Source organism: Eschscholzia californica, unplaced genomic scaffold (assembly GCF_041429995.1).
Source record: "Eschscholzia californica isolate CP2 unplaced genomic scaffold, dmEscCali1.0.p SCAF_2, whole genome shotgun sequence".
Taxonomy (NCBI): Eukaryota; Viridiplantae; Streptophyta; class Magnoliopsida; order Ranunculales; family Papaveraceae; genus Eschscholzia; species Eschscholzia californica.
In genome coordinates, this window is record NW_028238309.1 from 3,363,011 (window position 1) to 3,378,999 (window position 15,989).

General features: G+C 38.3%; 4 protein-coding genes across 5 annotated transcripts; all 4 read left to right on the forward strand.

Annotated features, from left to right (window-relative positions):
• Window positions 1-272: 272 nt before the first annotated feature.
• On the forward strand, window positions 273-4,594 carry LOC147555321 (P-loop containing nucleoside triphosphate hydrolases superfamily protein). 2 transcript variants are annotated; one of them, XR_015234856.1, is made up of 7 exons: window positions 353-1,327; window positions 1,705-1,860; window positions 1,956-2,063; window positions 2,160-2,270; window positions 2,362-3,918; window positions 4,112-4,466; window positions 4,527-4,594. XR_015234856.1 is itself a non-coding variant. In XM_086662842.1 (6 exons), exons 1-6 carry the CDS (start codon window positions 677-679, stop codon window positions 4,319-4,321), a joined length of 2,793 nt encoding a protein of 930 aa, XP_086518968.1. In that variant the 5' UTR covers window positions 273-676; the 3' UTR covers window positions 4,322-4,486. The 2 variants fall into 2 exon arrangements, 1 of the variants encoding a protein (XP_086518968.1); XM_086662842.1 differs by lacking the exon at window positions 4,527-4,594 and having other exon boundaries at window positions 273-1,327; window positions 4,112-4,486.
• A 704-nt stretch (window positions 4,595-5,298) lies between these two features.
• LOC147555322 (polyubiquitin-like) lies at window positions 5,299-8,477 on the forward strand. The gene is made up of 2 exons (XM_086662843.1): window positions 5,299-5,842; window positions 6,234-8,477. Exon 2 carries the CDS (start codon window positions 6,234-6,236, stop codon window positions 8,292-8,294), a length of 2,061 nt encoding a protein of 686 aa, XP_086518969.1. The 5' UTR covers window positions 5,299-5,842; the 3' UTR covers window positions 8,295-8,477.
• A 2,175-nt stretch (window positions 8,478-10,652) lies between these two features.
• LOC147555323 (uncharacterized) lies at window positions 10,653-11,174 on the forward strand. Its single transcript, XM_086657679.1, has one exon. The coding sequence runs from the start codon at window positions 10,653-10,655 to the stop codon at window positions 11,172-11,174; it is 522 nt and encodes a 173-aa protein (XP_086513805.1).
• A 1,158-nt stretch (window positions 11,175-12,332) lies between these two features.
• LOC147555324 (uncharacterized) lies at window positions 12,333-15,989 on the forward strand. The gene is made up of 2 exons (XM_086662841.1): window positions 12,333-12,526; window positions 12,812-15,989. The coding sequence occupies exon 2, from the start codon at window positions 12,812-12,814 to the stop codon at window positions 15,782-15,784; it is 2,973 nt and encodes a 990-aa protein (XP_086518967.1). The 5' UTR covers window positions 12,333-12,526; the 3' UTR covers window positions 15,785-15,989.

Here is a 15,989-nt window from a genome sequence, read left to right on the forward strand (position 1 = left end):
AGGGAGGTTGTTAGAAGTTGGTTATTTAGTTAGTTCTGTATGTTCTTTAGTGGGTTAGTGTTTCCGTTACCTTTAGGATAACTCCAATAGTGGAGAAGTGTTCAGTTGCTGTTTATTTAGTGGGTTAGTTGAGTCCTATGTTTAAGGGTCAGTTATTTCTTTGTTTTCTTATAAATATGTAGTTTGATTATCAATGAATGAATCAATTTTTTTTTTTTTTTTTTTGTTGAATTTTTGTTGAACTCTGAATGAATCAATTCAGAATCAACATTACCAAGTCAAGTGATTTTGATGCGTGAATAAGACAAACCCGGGGTGCAAATAGAATTTCCATCATGAGATTCCACCAGTCACTTGTCTTCACCACTTCTTAAATATAGACGTTAGATTTGTAACGGCTAAGTTACTTTCAAATTTCAAATGCTCTCACATTCCTTTTCTCTCTCACTCTCTCTCTCTCTCCTCCCTATTCAAACATATTTTCTGAAATATTCTTTCCTTGCTCTTTTTCATTTCAGCTCTCTCTCTCTCTCCCTCTCTCTCTCTCTCTCTCTCTAAAGATCAGATCTTTATCCTTCCCCAACACTTTTTTCTGCAAATCCCCAAATAGAGAGTTAGTTCTCATTCCACAAGAAACCCTAAGAAACTTGCAGAAATTGTTGATAGGGTTTCTTCAATGGCTCCTCATACACCTTCATTCAAATCAATTTCAAACCACACAACCCCATCAAAAACCCCACAATCAAAAAACAGACTAAACTCTGCAAGACAACTCAACCCATCTCTGCACCCACCTTCATCAGCCAAAGAAAACCCACAAACAGAACATCCAGTTGAAGTTATTGGTAGAATTCGTGATTACCCAGATCAAAAAGAAAAACCCATTTCAGGATTACAGATTTCTTCAGATCAGAGTAATATTCGTGTCCGTACTGATATTGGGTACAGAGATTTCACTCTTGATGGGGTTTCTGTTTCAGAAGAAGAAGATCTTGAAGGGTTTTACAAAAAATTTGTTGCATCAAGAATTCATGGTGTTAAATTGGGAGCAAAATGCACTATCATGACTTATGGACCTACTGGTTCAGGAAAAAGTCATACAATGTTTGGGTGTTCAAAACAACCAGGGATTGTTTACAGAGCCCTAAAAGATATCTTAGGAGATGGAGATGAAGATAACGAGATCGATAATCAAAGGGTTGGTCTTAGATCTTTTGTTCAAGTTTCTGTTATGGAGATTTATAATGAAGAAATTTATGATCTTTTGTCAAACAACAATGGTGGTGGATTTGGACTTGGATGGCCTAAAGGAGGAAGTGCTTCAAAGGTAATTTAATTGCTTTTAGCTACCTTCTTGTTCTTGATTTCTCTCTAATTAGACATTTTCTTGATTTCTTTATCTACAATCTTATCATTTGATGTTAGGGTTTAGTATCTTATAATCTTGTACCACTTTTTAGATTCAATAATTTGGTAATCTTCTTATTGAAAATAAGTTAGGGTTTAGTGATGAACTTGGCTGCATTGAGAATGGCTATCATTTGATGTTGACCCAAACCAATATCACAAGTATAAGTTTTAAATTGACTAGGTTTTAAGGAATTTGTTAACTTTTGTGTTTCTTGATGTTTTTATGATGGTAATTTAGTACCTTCATATCAAGAACATTATTTTTTCATACCTTGATCTATATCTTGCTTATAGGTAAAACTTGAAGTAATGGGGAAAAAGGCGAAAAATGCGACTTTCATCTCCGGAAACGAAGCTGGTAAAATATCAAGAGAAGTGGCGAAAGTGGAGAAGCGAAGGATCGTCAAAAGTACAATGTGTAATGAGAGAAGCTCAAGAAGTCACTGCATGGTTGCTTATTTTTCCAACTTTCTATCTTCGTGTTCGTTCGTAGTTGAGAGTCTCAAATTTAGTGTGATTTTAATAACTATTTGGATTTTGTGCAGATAATCTTGGATGTCCCTTTGGTAGGTGGAAGACTAATGCTTGTTGATATGGCTGGCTCTGAAAATATCGAACAAGCTGGTCAAGTTGGATTTGAAGCTAAAATGCAGGTATAATTTCCTTAAAATCGTAATAGACCTGTCAAATTCGATTGGTTAAACTCTTCTTTTTTAGCTCAATTAGTTCATACTTGTTAAAAATTGCAGACAGCAAAGATCAACCAAGGGAATATAGCACTAAAAAGAGTAGTTGAATCAATCGCTAATGGAGATTCTCATGTTCCGTTCAGAGACAGCAAACTAACCATGCTTCTGCAGGTAGGAACCGTTGAAACAAAAATCAGTATATATGTTTTGGTATAGGATTTTGATTCTTCTTATTCATATTTGTTTTTTGTTATGCCTTTAGGATTCTTTCGAGGATGACAAGTCCAAAATGTTGATGATATTGTGTGCGAGTCCTGACCCAAAGGAGATGCACAAGACAATGGCAACTCTTGAATATGGGGCAAAAGCGAAGTGCATAGTCCGAGGTGGTCATACACCAATCAAGGATAAAGAGGCCGAAGACTCGTCTTCTGCAGTAATATTAGGATCGAAAATAGCTGCCATGGATGAGTTCATTTATAAGCTTCAAATGGAGAATAAACGCAGGGAGAAAGAAAGAAATGAAGCTCACAAAGAGCTCTCGAGGAAAGAAGAAGAAGTAGCTTCTTTAAGAGCGAAACTTGAGCAGATCGAAGGAAAGAAGAAACATGTTATAAGTGAAGATGAGATCAACTTGAAGGTCAAAGAGAGGACAGAAGAACTGAAACTTGAGTTAGAGAAGAAGTTACAAGAGTGTCAGAAAAGGGCTAATGAGTTTGTTGAATTGGGTAGGAGAAAAATGGAGGAAAAGATCTTGCAACAACAACAAGAAGCCGAAATGCTAAGACGGAGATTGGAAGAAATTGAATCTGAACTTTACCGTTCGAAGAACAAAACTGGGGAAGAAAATGGGTTAAAAGAGGCAGAAGAAGGAAGCAACTTCGCGAAAAAACTTCTAGCTATATATGCCAATGGGGATGGAAGTATGGTGGAATCAATGGACTTGGATATGGGAAACAAGCAACCGATAGTTATTCATGAAGTAAAAGAAGTCGATACAAGTTTTCAGGAACCCGGTAACTTCACAGTCTCGAATCCTACAAGTTGGGCAACTAATCCAGGAGAAGAAAACGTATTCGTACCGAGTTTCCCGGAGAGAGTTTGTCTCAGTACAGTATTTGAAGAGGAAGAAGGAGAAAGTGGAGAAAATACAGAGGAGGAAGAGGTAGAGAAAGAAGTGGTAGAGGAAAAGGCAATACAATATAGCAGTAGAATCAATGGGTCTAATTCTGGAATGAATTCCGATATGGGTTTCTTTTCACAGACACCAAACTCTGAGAAAGCTGATTACAGTTTAGATGCCTCGGCGAGGAAAACGAGAATTCAAAACATTTTCATGCTTTGTGGAAACCACAGAGAGATCACTCAACATGTTAAGACAACACCACCTTCGAAGAAAAAATCTGAAGTTTCTGAGATACAATCATCTCCTAATTTGAAGGAAGAATATGATTCAAGATCACCAATCAAAGAAGTGTTTACACCTCCTAGAATTCTGTCTGACGTAACAGATGAGAACATGATGAGAACCCCAAATTCGGGTTTCGGAATAGAGCCATACAAACTTGTGAATGAGCCGAAATCAATCAAAACTTATTCGAAACAAGACTCGAAGGAGAATGATAAACCAGAATATGAGAACAAAGATGGTCTAATCGATGTTTATGTGAAATGGGAAGCTTCAACTGACTACCCAGGGAAGTTCATTACAAAGGTGAAAGTGGTAAACGATTCTAATCTTGCTGATCTTCGGAAACTAATTGAGATTCATCTCAGCGAAGACCAAAAGAAGCAAGGGTTCACCTTTCTCATGCTCGGGGTACGTTTTCTTTTCCACACCTTAATCTGTTAACAGCTACAAACCCATTTCCAATCTTTTCAGAATGAGTTACCCATTAACAACTTTCGAGTCTGCAACTTGTATGTTATTGGAAAACATAAACAACCCGTAAAATTTGATTAAATTTGGACTAAATTACTGACTTGTTTTTCATTGTTCTTCTTTCCTGCAGGATCCAACTGGAGCACCAGTTGTGAAGGAGAAGGAAGCCAATGTTCAAACTAGCAAACTACCCATTTGCAACAACCAACTGAGTGGGCATCTCGCTTGTCTGCGGCCAATGAGGGTAATTCAAAGGCCTACTCATCTTCCATTTAGCTCACTGGAGAACAAGATGAACATGAATGTTGAGAGTTTCTCTTCTCCTAAAGTAGTAGTTTAAGGGTAATATGTAATGATGATGATCATGGACAATATCTGAGTGAAATTGTATTGATGCATCAATATCCAACTTTGACAGTTGATGTGTGTGGAGAGGGAAGTGTGTGTGTGTAGTATGACTTTTGTTATGAGATGCATATATATGAGTCTCTATTTTGTTTGTTGATTTTCAATTGTGTTTGATACTTGAATTGTTGATATATGAGTCTCTATTTTGTTTGTTGATTTTGAATTGTGTTTGATACTTTGATGGATGCATCTTATCTCTCTCTCACTCACTCTCTTATCCTTGCTCTCTACCTTTTGGACATAACACTTGCTGAATCTGAGCCGGTTTAGGTGGATGGACAGGATTAATAAAAAGAAGTGAGGTCTGTTTCTCACTCTAAATCGTGTCCATCCACTTAAGCTGGTAGGATTCTGCTAGGGTCGGGAAATATCATCTTTAGCGAAGAAGGACGTTTTATTTTCCTTGGAGTGTGATTTAAAAGTTGGGAAATATGACCTCTCTTTGACCACATATCTTCATAAAATATTTTTCGAAAATCTCGATAATTTAAATTAGAATTTCAGTTTTAAAATCGAAGTAATATTTATTTTTTGTCCAATCATATTTGAAATCTAACTTGAAATTTGAGTAGACAAGAGTCTTATGTCTTTTAATCTGAATTGTGATATATGGTTTATGTGATTGACCCATTCGAAAGAATCTAGAACTACAAAATCTTGTGGACTTCAAATTAGTAGCTCTTTGTAACGTGTTAAACAGAATTATAGCAAAAATCATTATTAGGAGACTTATTTTTTGAAACAATAAGATTACATTTTCTTTTTTTTGTATAGCTCTTTCTCAACAACAATAAGATTACATGAGTATCATTGCCAATTAAGTCATACATCAATTGGCTTGGATACATCAAAAGGATAAAATATTCTCTAACTGCTATTAAGTTGCCCTAAGGACACTCGTACAACCCCAACGTCATATAAACTATCGTAAATGCAATTATTTATATCCTATTAGCAACAAAATAAATCATAGATTCCCACTTCCACCGAGTTTCGATCTTGTGACATCCCAAAGTTAGAACAGTTTCAATAAACCCCAAGAATTATAATGTTAGAAGATGTTACAAGTCAAAACCTACCCAGACTTATAAATAACGAAAAGTCTCTGTTTTCGAGTCTAACTCTCTAGAACCTACTATGGACATCTAGATTTGAGGTAAATTCACTTCTTTTTTTTTTTGAATTTTCCTTAACCTACTAGTCTACTACCCTAATGGCCCAAACCAATACTTTACCCAATACGGTCTACGTTTTAGAAAGAGAGTGAGTCTTTTTAGGAAGTTGGTTTCAATTCGAAATCTGAAACCGACTAAACCCCACTCGCTATAAATACCATATTTCTCCTTCCCTCCTTTTCTCAAAACTTTCTTCTTCAAAGTTGAAAGAAAGAAGTCTCTCAACTTCATCAACCAATTTGCTCATTAAAGTGTGTTCATTCTTTCATCGATCAAAGGTAACCTTTATTTCTTCAACTAGGGTTTGTTTACTTTTGAATCAATCAGGGTTCTTTGTTTCTTGAATCAGTATCCGTTATTTCTTCAATCAGGGTTCTTTTATTTCTTGAAGTAGGGGTTTTTATTCCTTGAATTAGGGTTCTTTTATTTCTTGAATTAAGGTTCTTTATTTCTTGAATTAGGGTTCTTTATTTTCTTGAATTAGGGTTCTTTATTTTCTTGAATTAGGGTTCTTTATTTTCTTGATTTAGGCTTCTTTTATATCTTGAATTCAGGTTTTTTTTTTTATTTGGGTGAGTTGGGTTAGTTTACATCGAACTAGGGTTCTTTAATTTTACTCCTAAAACCTCAAGTTATTAATCACTTAAAGTTGTGAACTTTATATTACAGATGCAGATTTTCGTGAAAACCCTAACTGGAAAGACAATCACTCTCGAGGTTGAGAGTTCAGACACAGTTGATAATGTCAAAACGAAAATTCAAGACAAGGAAGGAATCCCTCCAGACCAACAAAGATTGATCTTTGCTGGAAAACAACTCGAAGATGGCCGTACCTTAGCTGATTACAATATACAAAAGGAGTCAACTCTTCATCTGGTTCTTCGACTCAGAGGTGGGATGCAAATATTTGTCAAAACCCTAACTGGGAAAACCATCACTCTAGAAGTAGAGAGCTCAGATACAATTGACAATGTCAAGGCGAAAATCCAGGATAAGGAAAGTATTCCTCCAGATCAACAGAGGTTGATTTTCGCCGGAAAACAGCTTGAAGATGGTCGGACCTTGGCCGACTACAACATACAGAAAGAATCTACTCTGCATCTGGTTCTTCGACTCAGAGGTGGTATGCAAATCTTTGTCAAGACTCTCACTGGAAAAACCATTACTCTTGAAGTCGAGAGTTCGGATACAATCGATAATGTGAAGGCTAAGATTCAAGATAAGGAAGGTGTCCCACCGGACCAACAGAGGTTGATTTTTGCCGGAAAACAGCTTGAGGATGGTCGGACCTTGGCCGACTACAACATTCAGAAAGAGTCTACGTTGCATCTGGTTCTTCGACTCAGAGGTGGTATGCAAATTTTTGTCAAGACCCTCACTGGAAAAACAATTACTCTAGAAGTCGAGAGTTCAGATACAATCGACAATGTGAAGGCTAAAATTCAAGATAAGGAAAGTATCCCACCAGATCAACAGAGACTGATCTTTGCAGGGAAGCAGCTTGAAGATGGTAGAACTCTGGCTGACTATAACATCCAGAAGGAATCTACTCTCCATTTGGTTCTTCGTCTTCGTGGTGGGATGCAAATTTTCGTGAAGACTTTGACAGGGAAAACTATTACCCTCGAGGTGGAAAGTTCTGATACAGTTGATAATGTAAAGGCAAAGATTCAAGATAAGGAGGGTGTCCCACCAGACCAGCAGAGGTTGATCTTTGCGGGGAAGCAGCTTGAAGATGGAAGAACTCTGGCCGATTACAACATCCAGAAGGAATCTACTCTCCATTTGGTTCTCCGTCTTCGTGGTGGGATGCAAATTTTTGTGAAGACTTTGACAGGGAAAACCATTACCCTTGAGGTGGAAAGCTCTGATACAATCGATAATGTGAAGGCCAAAATCCAAGATAAAGAGGGTGTTCCACCAGACCAACAGAGATTGATCTTTGCGGGGAAGCAGCTTGAAGATGGAAGAACTCTGGCCGATTACAATATTCAGAAGGAATCTACACTCCATTTGGTTCTACGTCTTCGCGGCGGGATGCAAATCTTCGTGAAAACTTTGACGGGGAAGACCATCACTCTTGAGGTGGAAAGCTCTGATACAATTGACAATGTCAAGGCTAAGATTCAGGATAAGGAGGGTGTCCCACCGGACCAGCAGAGGTTGATATTTGCGGGCAAACAACTTGAAGATGGAAGAACTCTGGCCGATTATAACATTCAGAAGGAATCTACTCTCCATTTGGTTCTACGTCTTCGTGGTGGGATGCAAATTTTTGTGAAAACTTTGACAGGGAAGACGATCACTCTTGAGGTGGAAAGCTCTGATACAATTGACAATGTCAAGGCAAAGATTCAAGATAAGGAGGGCGTCCCACCAGATCAGCAAAGGCTGATATTTGCGGGTAAACAACTTGAAGATGGAAGAACTCTGGCCGATTATAACATTCAGAAGGAATCAACTCTGCATCTGGTTCTCCGTCTTCGTGGTGGGATGCAGATATTCGTTAAGACCTTGACTGGGAAGACTATCACCCTGGAAGTGGAAAGTTCAGACACAATCGATAATGTGAAGACAAAGATACAAGACAAGGAGGGTGTACCACCGGATCAACAAAGATTGATCTTTGCCGGGAAGCAGCTTGAGGATGGAAGAACTCTTGCAGATTACAACATCCAGAAGGAGTCAACCCTTCACCTTGTTCTTCGTCTCCGCGGTGGCTGTCTTTAAGTTTGTTAGATCTTCCCTTACAAGTATATGTCGTGATAATGGTGTTTTTTTTTCGGTTTTTGATTTTGTTTAGTTCAGCTGGAGTATGAACTGGTTTAGTAATCTGGGTCCTTATTAGTGTTCTTTTTAATGGGTATATGTTTTGGTTTTTGTTATGAATATGAAATGACTAGTTGGGTTAAATGTATGTGGTGTCATTATCTTCTTGTGTTCATTATATTTTAGGGTTTTTACTTGATATTATGGGGCTCATAGGAGGCAGGAATATGCTACCATATGTTATTGTTTTCCAACCAACATATCTTGATTCATTGACAGGCAAATAACAACTTTTCTATAGTTCAACAAAAAAAAAAATAACAACTTTTCTAATACCAAAACTGATTATGAAAGACTATATCTTGCTTAAATGTCGTTTTGGATATGAATTGACGGGCGCGAATCTGGTCGTGCTTGGGTTTCTATGGGTACATAGGGTTGGGGGTTGTGCGGTAACAACATATGTACAAGATAATAAAAAATTTGGGTCTTGTTCCGACAAAATTGAAAATATTTTGCACAAAGTCGAATGCTTCTAAAAACATAATTGTCCACCAACGTGTTAGTTGGGTAACAAATAACTTGAAACAAAATATTTTACTAAAACAAAATATTTCAAATTTACGTAAAATAGAGGGTCAATTTTGAATTTGTTAATAGACACCTTAGGAAATAACAATTATTTCGAAATATTTCATATTTATGCGAACAAAAAATGGAAACAAAATAAGGGGGCCCTTATCAGTTACCATTTTTACCAATATTTCAAAATAATTTACAAAAACAAAATATTAGACAAAAGGTAATAATAGAAACAAAAAATGTAACAGGGGCCAAAAATGAAATAAGTCACAAAATAGAGGACTAAAAAGAAAATAACTGTTAATCTAGGACTACTTCATTCTCCTCTAAACTAACTTATTGCAAAGGGTTATTTTCCAAATGGCCTCCAACTTTGTGACCAACTTCCTGCCTAACCCCCTATTTTAGCAAAAATATTCATATGACCCTCTTTTTCAGTTACCGTTAAATGTTCGTTACTCTCTTTTTCAGTTCAGTGTAATCTCGGCGAGATCACTACTGAAGCTGAATCTTTAGCTACCGAGGTCCAAGCAGAATTAGTTTCGGCTTCTATTGATCGACGTGATGTTCCTGGTCGTGAGACTCCGCTCCATCTCGTTGTTCGTCTTCGTGATGCCATATCTGCAGAGAAGAAGATTGAGGAATTAGGGTTACAAATTGAGATTTAGAAGATTGAGGAATTAGGGTTACAAATTGAGATTCAGAAATAATATTCATACACCTTCAAAAATCCAATTAGTTTGAAACCTACAAAGTGATGTTATATCAAAATTGGGTGAGTTGATTGATTCAAACACGAATTTGATGGAAGAAGAAACCCATTGGTCTTTAACTTCCTCAATCTTCTTGTCTTGATTTATTCGGGATTCTGATTTGTAATACTACTATTAGGTTTCTTGGATTAGGGTTTTTAGAGAGAAGAAGAAGATAAACTTAATGGAAGATGAAGATTAGGAAGGCAAGATACAACTTTGTAAATTTTTTGTCTACAATGTAAATATGCTCCTTTAGTCTTTATTCTCAGGAAAATTTTCTTTATTCCCCAAAGCCGCGACCAAATAATGTCATCCATTTAGGAATATGGGTATATATAACTCTCTCACATAGTCACATGAGAGGATTGTGGGTGCATCCGCCCTAGTAGCCAACACGACCGCAGTCCACTCATGTGAGATGGGCGTATGTAAAATATATAATTATTCTATCTAATTATCAAGATCTGTCAGGCCACTACAGAAGTCTCAACAAGTACCTAAAATGTCTTAATTTTAAGCCCAAACCCGTGCCCTTTCCCAACCCTATGTATAGGCCGAAGCCCAATGGACATGGGTTATGACGAATCACCCCTTACTACAGAGCATTAAAATTATATATCTTTTTGTTTGTTTTTTTTTTATGCAGCTTATTAGCGATCACAAGCTTAAAAGTGTCCCACACAGAGTACTGGCAAATCTGAATTGGACCAAGAGTATCCACGACGTGTTTCTTTCAATCTCGAGGAGTCACATCCAGAAACGTTTATGGTCCAATCAAAGATGTATTATCGGGAAGATAATCCCCCTTTATATAGAGATGTCTTTTGTAAAATGTGATAGGAATGTAACAACTATATGTGTGTTTCTATTTGTGGGTTTATGAAATAAAGATAGAGGGCGACATACCGCCTTCTGTTCTTCCTCACTCGTACCACCCGACAGAGAGACATGTTTCTCGGACAATAATATCATTCATGCAGAGATGAACAACGCCAACTTGATCAATCCCATCATTATAACTGGGTTCTATGGATCCCCTTACCACAAGAACAAAATTAAACCTTGGAAAACCCTTAACCAGCTCAAGCTAGAGGATGACAATCCTTGGATAGTGAAAGGAGATATGAACTGTATTCTAGACCCTCTTGAGAAAAGTGGGGGCTCTAGTGTATCCAACTCCCACATGCCTAAGATTCTAGACATTATCAATAACCTTGGTTTGCTAGATTTGGGCTATCAAGGTAAACCGTACACTTGGAGTAACAAGCAGTTCGGTGAGCGCCTCATTCAAGAGAGACTGGACAGAGCGATTGCAAATCTCAATTGGCTTCAACAATTTCAATCGTCAGGAGTCACTCATCTAGATTTCATGGGTTTAGATCATTCGCCTATTCTTCTAGACAACAAGGACCTCAACCAGCTTAGCCCGAAACGTTTCAAGTTCATTCGAACTTGGATGACCCACCCGGAGTGCCACAGTTTTCTTTCAACTTCGGTTGGTTAAACTCTTCTTTTTTAGCTCAATTAGTTCATACTTGTTAAAAATTGCAGACAACAAAGATCAACCAAGGGAATATAGCACTAAAAAGAGTAGTTGAATCGATCGCTAATGGAGATTCTCATGTCCCGTTCAGAGACAGCAAATTAACCATGCTTCTGCAGGTAGAAATCTTTGAAACAAAAATCAGTATATATGTTTTGGTGTAAGATTTCGATTCTTCTTTTTCATAATTTTTTTTGTTACGCCTTTAGGATTCTTTCGAGGATGACAAGTCGAAAATGTTGATGATATTGTGTGCGAGTCCTGACCCCAAGGAGATGCACAAGACAATGGCAACTCTTGAATACGGGGCAAAAGCGAAGTGCATAGTCCGAGGTGGTCATACACCAATCAAGGATAAAGAGGCCGAAGACTTGTCTTCTGCAGTAATATTAGGATCGAAAATAGCTGCCATGGATGAGTTCATTTATAAGCTTCAAATGGAGAATAAACGCAGGGAGAAAGAAAGAAATAAAGCTCACAAAGAGCTCTCGAGGAAAGAAACTTGAGCATATTGAAGGAAAGAAAGAAACATGTTATAAGTGAAGATGAGATCAACTTGAAGGTCAAAGAGAGGACAGAAGAATTGAAACTTGAGTTAGAGAAGAAGTTACAAGAGTGTCAGAAAAGGGCTAATGAGTTTGTTGAATTGGGTAGGAGAAAAATGGAGGAAAAGATCTTGCAACAACAACAAGAAGCCGAAATGCTAAGACGGAGATTGGAAGAAATTGAATCTGAACTTAACCGTTCGAAGAACAGAACTGGGGAAGAAAACGGGTTAAAAGAGGTAGAAGAAGGAAGCAACTTTTAGTAAATAATGTTATTTCTATTGTGTGACATCCCATGATTGGAGCACTTCTAGTAAATAATGTTAGAAGATGCTACAAATCAAAACCTACATCAAACCTATAAGTAATCATAGGTCTCAATTTTGGAATCAACTCTATCTGTTGATAGGTTTGTCCACTTTCTAATGTTAGTAGATTCACTTTTTTTTTCTTTTGGTATTTTCCAAAACCCACTACCCTAATGGTCGAAACCAATACTTTACCTAATACCCAATACCCGGAAGTCCGGAACCAGTATGGATACGGATAATCCGACGGTCTACGTTTCAGAGATAGAGCCACTCTTTTTAGGAAGTTGGTTTCAATTCGAAATCTGAAACCGACTAAAACTCACTCACTATAAATACCATATCTCTCCTTCCCTCCTTTTCTCAAACTTTCTTCTTCAAAGTTGAAAAAGGAAAAAAGCTCTCAACTTCATCAACCAATTTACTCATTAAAGTGTGTTCATTCTTTCATCGATCAAAGGTAACCTTTATTTCTTCAACTAGGGTTCCTTTATTTTCTTCAATTAGGGTTTGTTTATTTTTAAATCAATCAGGGTTCTTTTATTTCTTGAACTAGGGTTCTTTATTTCTTGAACGAGGGTTCTTTATTTTCTTGAATTAGGCTTCTTTTATTTCTTGAATTCAGGTTTTTTTTGGTCTGGGTGATTTGGGGTTAGTTTTACATCGAATTAGGGTCCTTTAATCGTACTCCTAAAACAGAAACTCAAGTTATTAATCACTTAAAGTTGTGAACTTTATATTACAGATGCAGATTTTCGTGAAAACCCTAACTGGAAAGACAATCACTCTCGAGGTTGAGAGTTCAGACACAGTTGATAATGTGAAAACGAAGATTCAAGACAAGGAAGGAATCCCTCCAGACCAACAAAGATTGATTTTTGCTGGGAAACAACTTGAAGATGGCCGTACCTTAGCTGATTACAATATACAAAAGGAGTCAACTCTTCATCTGGTTCTTCGACTTAGAGGTGGGATGCAAATCTTCGTCAAAACCCTAACTGGGAAAACCATCACTCTAGAAGTAGAGAGCTCAGATACAATTGACAATGTCAAGGCGAAAATCCAGGATAAGGAAAGTATTCCTCCAGATCAACAGAGGTTGATTTTCGCCGGAAAACAGCTTGAAGATGGTCGAACTTTGGCCGATTACAATATTCAGAAAGAGTCTACTCTGCATCTGGTTTTACGTCTCCGTGGTGGTATGCAAATTTTCGTCAAAACCCTCACTGGGAAAACCATTACTCTTGAAGTCGAGAGTTCGGATACAATCGATAATGTGAAGGCTAAGATTCAAGATAAGGAAAGTATCCCGCCAGACCAACAGAGATTGATCTTTGCTGGAAAACAGCTTGAAGATGGTCGAACCTTAGCTGACTACAATATTCAGAAAGAGTCTACTTTGCATCTGGTTCTTCGACTCAGAGGTGGTATGCAAATTTTTGTCAAGACCCTCACTGGAAAAACAATTACTCTAGAAGTCGAGAGTTCAGATACAATCGACAATGTGAAGGCTAAAATTCAAGATAAGGAGGGTATCCCACCAGATCAACAGAGACTGATCTTTGCAGGGAAGCAGCTTGAAGATGGTAGAACTCTGGCCGATTACAACATCCAGAAGGAATCTACTCTCCATTTGGTTCTTCGTCTTCGTGGTGGGATGCAAATTTTCGTGAAGACTTTGACAGGAAAAACCATTACTCTTGAAGTCGAGAGTTCGGATACAATCGATAATGTGAAGGCTAAGATTCAAGATAAGGAAGGTGTCCCACCGGACCAACAGAGGTTGATCTTTGCTGGAAAACAGCTTGAAGATGGTCGAACGTTGGCTGACTACAACATTCAGAAAGAGTCTACTTTGCATCTGGTTCTTCGACTCAGAGGTGGTATGCAAATTTTTGTCAAGACCCTCACTGGAAAAACCATCACTCTAGAAGTCGAGAGTTCAGATACAGTCGACAATGTTAAAGCAAAGATTCAAGATAAGGAGGGCGTCCCTCCAGACCAGCAGAGGTTGATCTTTGCAGGAAAGCAGCTTGAAGACGGAAGAACTCTGGCCGATTATAACATCCAGAAGGAATCTACTCTCCATTTGGTTCTTCGTCTTCGTGGTGGGATGCAAATTTTTGTGAAAACTCTGACAGGAAAAACCATTACTCTTGAAGTCGAGAGTTCAGATACTATAGATAATGTGAAGGCTAAGATTCAAGATAAAGAGGGAGTTCCACCGGACCAACAGAGATTGATCTTTGCGGGGAAGCAGCTTGAAGATGGAAGAACTCTGGCCGATTACAATATCCAGAAGGAATCTACTCTTCATTTGGTTCTTCGTCTTCGTGGTGGGATGCAAATTTTCGTGAAGACTTTGACAGGGAAAACCATTACCCTCGAGGTGGAAAGTTCTGATACAGTCGATAATGTTAAGGCAAAGATTCAAGATAAGGAGGGCGTCCCACCAGACCAGCAGAGGTTGATCTTTGCAGGAAAGCAGCTTGAAGACGGACGAACTCTGGCCGATTACAACATCCAGAAGGAATCTACTCTCCATTTGGTTCTCCGTCTTCGTGGTGGGATGCAAATTTTTGTGAAGACTTTGACAGGGAAAACCATTACCCTTGAGGTGGAAAGCTCTGATACAATCGATAATGTGAAGGCCAAAATCCAAGATAAAGAGGGTGTTCCACCGGACCAACAGAGATTGATCTTTGCGGGGAAGCAGCTTGAAGATGGAAGAACTCTGGCCGATTACAATATTCAGAAGGAATCTACACTCCATTTGGTTCTACGTCTTCGCGGTGGGATGCAAATCTTCGTGAAAACTTTGACGGGGAAGACCATCACTCTTGAGGTGGAAAGCTCTGATACAATTGACAATGTCAAGGCTAAGATTCAGGATAAGGAGGGTGTCCCACCGGACCAGCAGAGGTTGATATTTGCGGGCAAACAACTTGAAGATGGAAGAACTCTGGCCGATTATAACATTCAGAAGGAATCTACTCTCCATTTGGTTCTACGTCTTCGTGGTGGGATGCAAATTTTTGTGAAAACTTTGACAGGGAAGACGATCACTCTTGAGGTGGAAAGCTCTGATACAGTTGACAATGTCAAGGCAAAGATTCAAGATAAGGAGGGTGTCCCGCCAGATCAGCAAAGGCTTATATTTGCGGGTAAACAACTTGAAGACGGAAGAACTCTGGCCGATTATAACATTCAGAAGGAATCAACTCTGCATCTGGTTCTCCGTCTTCGTGGTGGGATGCAGATATTCGTTAAGACCTTGACTGGGAAGACTATCACCCTGGAAGTGGAAAGTTCAGACACGATCGATAATGTGAAGACAAAGATACAAGACAAGGAGGGTGTACCACCGGATCAACAGAGATTGATCTTTGCCGGGAAGCAGCTTGAGGATGGAAGAACTCTTGCCGATTATAACATTCAGAAGGAATCAACTCTGCATTTGGTTCTCCGTCTTCGTGGTGGGATGCAGATTTTTGTAAAGGCATTGACAGGGAAGACAGTCACTCTTGAAGTGGAAAGTTCAGACACCATAGATAATGTGCAAGCTAAAGTTGAAGACAAGGAGGGGATTCTACCGGATCAACAGAGACTAATATTTGCTGGGAAACCGCTCGAAGGTAGGCGAACTCTATCAGACTACAACATCCAGAAGGAGTCAACCCTTCACCTTGTTCTTCGTCTCCGTGGCGGCTGTCTTTAAGTTTGTTATCACCTCTTCCTTTATAAGTATATTTGGTGATATTGGTGTTCTTTTTTTTAGTTTTCAATTTTGTTTAGTTGAGCTGTAGTATGAACTGGTTTAGTAATCTGGGTTCTTATTAGTGTTCTTTTTAATGGGTATATGTTTTAGTTTTTGTTATGAATATGAAATGACTATTTGGGTTTAAATGTATGTAGTGAGATTA